Genomic DNA, 6,995 nt, shown 5'->3' with positions numbered 1-6,995 from the left:
GCGAGACATGCAGGTCATGTTCAAGCTGATCACTGCGTGTGCGAGACATGCAGGTCATGTTCAAGCTGATCACTGCGTGTGCGAGACATGCAGGTCATGTTCAAGCTGATCACTGCCTGTGCGAGACATGCAGGTCATGTTCAAGCTGATCACTGCCTGTGCGAGACATGCAGGTCATGTTCAAGCTGATCACTGCGTGTGCAAGACATGCAGGTCATGTTCAAGCTGATCACTGCGTGTGCGAGACATGCAGGTCATGTTCAAGCTGATCACTGCGTGTGCGAGACATGCAGGTCATGTTCAAGCTGATCACTGCGTGTGCGAGACATGCAGGTCATGTTCAAGCTGATCACTGCGTGTGGGAGACATGCAGGTCATGTTCAAGCTGATCACTGCGTGTGCGAAACATGCAGGTCATGTTCAAGCTGATCACTGCGTGTGCGAGACATGCAGGTCATGTTCAAGCTGATCACTGCGTGTGCGAGACATGCAGGTCATGTTCAAGCTGATCACTGCGTGTGCGAGACATGCAGGTCATGTTCAAGCTGATCACTGCGTGTGGGAGACATGCAGGTCATGTTCAAGCTGATCACTGCGTGTGCGAGACATGCAGGTCATGTTCAAGCTGATCACTGCGTGTGCGAGACATGCAGGTCATGTTCAAGCTGATCACTGCGTGTGCGAGACATGCAGGTCATGTTCAAGCTGATCACTGCGTGTGCGAGACATGCAGATCATGTTCAAGCTGATCACTGCGTGTGCGAGACATGCAGGTCATGTTCAAGCTGATCACTGCGTGTGCGAGACATGCAGGTCATGTTCAAGCTGATCACTGCGTGTGCGAGACATGCAGGTCATGTTCAAGCTGATCACTGCGTGTGCGAGACATGCAGGTCATGTTCAAGCTGATCACTGCGTGTGCGAGACATGCAGGTCATGTTCAAGCTGATCACTGCGTGTGCGAGACATGCAGGTCATGTTCAAGCTGATCACTGCGTGTGCGAGACATGCAGGTCATGTTCAAGCTGATCACTGCGTGTGCGAGACATGCAGGTCATGTTCAAGCTGATCACTGCGTGTGCGGGACATGCAGGTCATGTTCAAGCTGATCACTGCGTGTGCGAGACATGCAGGTCATGTTCAAGCTGATCACTGCGTGTGCGAGACATGCAGGTCATGTTCAAGCTGATCACTGCGTGTGCGGGACATGCAGGTCATGTTCAAGCTGATCACTGCGTGTGCGAGACATGCAGGTCATGTTCAAGCTGATCACTGCGTGTGCGAAAGGTTCAGAGCATGAGTTTATAGTATTTTTTTATTCTCTATCAGTGTGACGTCGTAGATTTGAGTTGTAAAAATGAGAGCGTCCTCAGTGTAGTCCATTGAATCCACAACTGATATTTTACCGTATTAACACTTGTTCGTATGACCCCCTCAACAGCCCCCCCCCCTCAGGCCCTACGAATTTAACGTTTATTAAATTTGAGGGAGTAAACTAAATCGGATAAAAACAAAGGTTAATGCGTAGTTTTATCAGTAAATATATTTCCAGTTTGGACTCTCGAGGTAAACAAAGCACAGACTCGAATGTAAATTTTTGGTCGAGTGGAAACTCCACTTTGTTACAGCACTGGTCAATGGAAATGATGCAGTAAATTAACATCTGTTTTGATGTTTTCGTTCCTGGAGATTTCTTGGTGGTGCTGATGCAGTGGTTCTTTTAGCTAAAATCAATGTGTGCCTCTAACTTCGGCCCCACGATGGAAAGTCTTTTTGACCTTCACCGGGAGACTTTCACTTCTCTAGCTTCCATCCTAGACCTAGGGTTCTCCTCGGAGACATCAAGTCGTACTTGATGTCTCAAGTACGGCTTCCACTCTTCAACATTAGGTCTTTGACACCTGCCAGGTGGGCGAATATCTTAGGTGGATGCTCTTTTTTAGTGGGCACTAAGATGACACTAAGGAGACGCTGGGTGAAGGAAGAAAAGGAGCAAGAAAGGGAAGGAAAGAAGGAAGAAAGGAAAGGAAAAGAAGGCGGAAGGATGGTTTCCGGAAACTAGAAAAAGAAGGTGTTACAACCCTCAATGAAAATGAACAGCTTAGTAATTTATAGTATGAAAACTTACGCGCATATATATATATATATATATATATATATATATATATATATATATATATATATATATATATATATATATATATATATATATATATATATATATATATATATATATATATATATATATATATATATATATATATATATATATATATATATATATATATATATATATATATATATATATATATATATATATATATATATATATATATATATATATATATATTTCATATAAAAATTATTACTTTGTATGAACAGGGCGAGTGTATCGAAGGAACTTGACATTCGTATATAGAGATGTGATGACGATGGTGGTGTGTTATCAGTGATGGATGAAGAATATAGAGAATTATTTATCAAGATTCGGCGGTGTGTGTGCATGTGCGTGTGTTTGTGATGGTGAGCATCGTGGCACTCAAGTCTGTGTGTGGTGTCTCTGGACCGTAACGTCCATGTGCGAGGCCAGACCACGGATCTGAAGACCACTTCACCTCTCGATACACTTTTGCGCGCACGGGCGGAGAGGCCAGACTTCACTAGGCCTAGAGGCGAAGACAGCCTCTTTGTTTTATTTTATCGTTTTCTGTAAGGATATCCTAGACGTTTTACGGAGCAGTGTGTTCACGGATACTCTCTGTGGATGCTGGCTTCCTTCAGGATTTGTGAGCTCCTAGGTGGAGTGGTGGCTGAGGAGAGGCGCTGGGATCTGAACACTGTGTTCTGCAGTGTTCTTTTCCACTTGTCTTGTGTGTCTCTTAGCTTCATTAGCCAAGTTTGCTGGGGGATGAGAGAAATAAATATGAGCGGAAGTGTCAAACTGGGGGATCAAAAGTAATTTTATTAATATGCCTGACTGTCTGCTTTTGTGATTATCTCTATTCACTTGTCTATCTGAATGTCTACAGTATATGCTTATCTGTCTGCCTCTCCATAAGTTTGCCAATCTACATGTCTCTATGGTTTCCTGTATGTTTGCTTTCCTATATGTTTGCTTTCCTGTTTTTGTCTCTGTGCCTACTGGTCTGCCTGTCTCTGGGTCTATATGCTTGCCTGTCTAACTATCTATGCTTCACTGCATATTTGCTTGCCTCTGCATGTGTCTTGCTGCTACCAGTTTATTGACTATTGCCTGTTCATTGATAATTATACACAAATAAATTTGTTTAGTCCAAAAAGGGAGATTGTTTTGAAGAGCGACTATATAATAGTACAAATAAACTCTCACTTAAATGGTATGTGGACAGCTGGTAAGTTTATCAGTTTAAAGATGATGTCTTGGGTGCAGCACAGTAAGTGCTGTAACTCTTACCCACCTTTTTTACCAGAGTCTGTGGCTGGCAGGTATCATAGAACAGCCACCCTGACTTATGAAATCGTAATAGCACAGTTGCAAGCAAACGACGGTACGGGTGAGGTTAGAACCCGGAGCGAGTGACTCACCTGCCATGGGTTCACGCCTCACCCGCACCGTGGTTTGTTTAACAGCCACCTTGTTTAACCAGTCTGTGGCTGGAAGCTGTCATGGAAGATTTATGTTGTTTAACCCAGTCCATGGCTGGAAACTGTCATGGAACCACCTTATTTAACCATGTCTGTGACTGGGAGATAGCTTGAAACACCCACCTTATTTAACCCAGTATGTGACTAGGAACACTCCTGAAAAATCCACCTGTTCAACCAGTCTGTGGATGGAAGGAAATACGAAACACCAACCTTAATCTGATCAGTTTGGGCCTGGAAGGTGTAGACAGCGACGATCTGCTGGAAGCGGTTGAGGTTGACGAGAACGAAGGCAGCTTCGAGCTTGGAGGCTGCAGACTCCTGAGGAGTGACGTCGTGGATGAAGAAGCGGTCCAAGGAAAGAGGCTGCTTGTAGACGATGTAGCGGAGGGCGGAGTCGCTCCCTGTAGATCCCCTGGAGCACGAACTTGGCCAGTTCTCAGTCAGGGACGATTTCTGTAGGAAATACCAGTGGTTAAAATTCTTTGTCTTAAGAAAATAAAGTACTGCATTTAGAAATGTGTCTATCCATCCACTGTCTCCAATAAGTTCTTTACTTTATTATCTCTAGTTGTTTCTGGTAAACAAACATTGATATAGATAGGTGAAAATGGACACCGGGAAATCAGAAGTGTGTTCTTAACTTGATATTTATCAAAAGTTACATTATCGTCCATGGATTACTCTTTCACCTCTCATATAGGTGAGTACAAATAGGTAGCGCGTCTATCTTGCGCTCAGCATACGGAGGATCAAGCCTCCACCACGTCTTGCGCCGGATAACCCACCTGGGTTTAGAACTTAACATCAATTATTGTCATTTTTAATTATTATTTTACGTCTCTTCCTCTTCCCTGTTTCGTGCCCCTCGTTAGTGCTTATTCTTTACACTGAATTAATGACACCATTTCCACCTCCTCTGTTAAACTCTTCTTACTCCCCAGTGACTTGGTGTCATATACAGATTTATTTTATACGAATTTTCCGAATAAGATTCGAAATTACCTTTTTATGGAGTCCCTTCTTCCTGCGGGTGATGAGGAGCATATCGTCGAAGAGGATGACGTACATTTCCTGGGGTTTGTTGTGGTCTAACATGTGTAGAGAACCTTCAAGGATGATCTGTCTTCGTGGTGACACAATCAGACGCTCACAAGGCTGTCGCGAGATGGCTCCCTGTATTGAGAGAGAAAGAGGAGAGATAGAGAAGCAAACAGCAGCAGAATGAGTTGATGGCGTGATACGCTGAGAGAAATGTATAGTAAACTAACAGATTGTCATACCTGGAAAAGTCTTCCTCCATTACTCAGCGTTTGTTATGGTCTGTCTAAGTGAAATAACAGAATCATAGTCTGTTTACTTTAGACAACTTTTAAAAGAATTTAAAAACTCTGGAGAGGTTTTCACCGAGACTCCCAGGCACCTTAGAAGAAACTGATGAGACGAATGTGGAAATACCTGGGAAAGATAGATAATTTTCTGCTACTATCTGTCAAGGACTATTTTCTATATAGATTAAGAACTATAATGTATTGTCTATATGTCTGAGACACCGTTAGTAAAGCAGAAGATATTCTTCCCGCTTACAACAGTGTGTAATAGTATGTAACAGTGTGTAATAGTCTGTAACAGTGTACAACAGTGTGTAACAATTAATAACAGTGTGTAAGAGTGTGTAACACTGTGTATTAGTGTGTATCAGTGGGTAATAGTGTCAAATAGTGTGTAACAGTGTGTAACAGTGTTTAATAGTGTGTAACTGTTCGTAACAGTGTATAACAGTGTGTAACAGTGTGAAACAGTATGTAATAGTGCATAACAATGTGTAACAGTGTGTAACAGTGTGTAACCGTAGTTTAGAAAGAACAGTTAACAGTGAGCCACCTGAGCTAATAATAAGAGTAGTAGTAAATGTAGAGCTAGAGGTAGCAGTTGTCGTAGCTCTATTTCTACCACTACTGTAGTGGTAGAAGTAGAGCTAGAAATAGTAGTTGTTATAGCTCTACCTGTACTACTACTGTAGTGGAAGAAGTAGAGCTAGAGATAGTAGCTGTTGTAGCTCTACCTGTACTACTACTGTAGTGGAAGAAGTAGAGCTAGAGATAGTAGCTGTTGTAGCTCTACCTGTACTACTACTGTAGTGGAAGAAGTAGAGCTAGAGATAGTAGCTGTTGAAGCTCTACCTGTACTACTACTGTAGTGGAAGAAGTAGAGCTAGAGATAGTAGCTGTTGTAGCTCTACCTGTACTACTACTGTAGTGGAAGAAGTAGAGCTAGAGGTAGTAGTTGTCGTAGCTCTACCTCTACCACAACTGTAGTGGAAGAAGTAGAGCTAGAGGTAGTAGTTGTCGTAGCTCTACCTCTACCACAACTGTAGTGGAAGAAGTAGAGCTAGAGGTAGTAGTTGTCGTAGCTCTACCTCTACCACTACTCTTATAATTAGCTAGGGGATGGTAAATCATTGTTAATTGTTCGTCCTGAACAAATTTCTGACAAACATCAGCTATCCATTGATTTCGTTTTAGCTCAATATAGTATCTAATTGAATTCTATGTTTGCTAAGTACTTGTCCAGCTGGTTCATAAGTGACTATTGTTTTCGCACTTACAGTTTCAGTAGGCAGTTTATTCCATTTCGCTCTGATTGTGTTTGCTATTAAAAAAAAGAAAAACTTTACACACGTTAGTGTTGGATTTCTTACCTCAAACTTTTATTTCATTATTACTAGTTAAGTGCACTTCCAAAAATTCTTAATGTTTGATTGTATCAAAATCTCTCAGTTTCTTAAAGATCTGAATGAGATCTTCCTGTAGTCTCCGTGTCCTTATACAGAAAAAGTTAAGTAGTCAGAGTCTTTCTTAATCAAGGTTGTTTCTGAGTGATGGTACAAGCTTTGATGCCATTATCTGTATCCTCTTCAGTCTGTGTTTATCTTTTATATAACCTGGAGACCATGACAGCATACTGAAGATAGTCTAATAATTACGTTACAGAGAGTCAATATATTTTCTGGTGTTTTTTTCTCGTTTCTTGAAACGGGTATTAATTTGCTGCTCACTGACAGGCTTTGTTAGGTACTCTTGAGGATCTTTCTGATGATTATCTCAAGATCATTGTCTTCTGTTCCACTTTATTTGTTATCACACATTTAATATTCCTGTTCGAGATAATTGTATTCAAAATACATTACTTTGTACTTGTCAACATTGAAGTTTGTCTTCCATGTCTCCGACCACAGCGCCATCATCTCTAGATCACTCTGAATACTCAAACAATCCACTCTGGATGCTGCATTTTATAGGAAACAGAAGCTTATCACGACATTTCTATCGGGTTGGTCCAAGTCGGACCGAAACGTCTTCGTAAGTTTC

General features: G+C 41.7%; 1 protein-coding gene across 5 annotated transcripts in view; it reads right to left on the bottom strand.

Annotated features, from left to right (window-relative positions):
* Nucleotides 1–2,373: 2,373 nt before the first annotated feature.
* The window catches only part of LOC128690316 (neuroepithelial cell-transforming gene 1 protein), a 1,446,122-nt gene continuing 1,441,500 nt past the window's right edge, over nucleotides 2,374–6,995 (bottom strand). For all 5 annotated transcript variants that reach the window (XM_070087170.1, XM_070087181.1, XM_070087192.1 and 2 more), the window contains 3 exons: nucleotides 4,630–4,800; nucleotides 3,838–4,080; nucleotides 2,374–2,901 (listed from right to left, as the gene is read on the bottom strand). In XM_070087170.1, coding sequence (XP_069943271.1) covers nucleotides 2,746–2,901; nucleotides 3,838–4,080; nucleotides 4,630–4,800 — 570 coding nt within the window. In that variant the 3' untranslated portion in view covers nucleotides 2,374–2,745. The remainder of the gene's footprint in view (nucleotides 2,902–3,837; nucleotides 4,081–4,629; nucleotides 4,801–6,995) is intronic.

Source organism: Cherax quadricarinatus, chromosome 2 (assembly GCF_038502225.1).
Source record: "Cherax quadricarinatus isolate ZL_2023a chromosome 2, ASM3850222v1, whole genome shotgun sequence".
NCBI classification, from domain to species: domain Eukaryota; kingdom Metazoa; phylum Arthropoda; class Malacostraca; order Decapoda; family Parastacidae; genus Cherax; species Cherax quadricarinatus.
The sequence above is the reverse complement of the archived record's forward strand: the minus strand, read 5'-3'. Positions and strand labels throughout refer to the sequence as shown.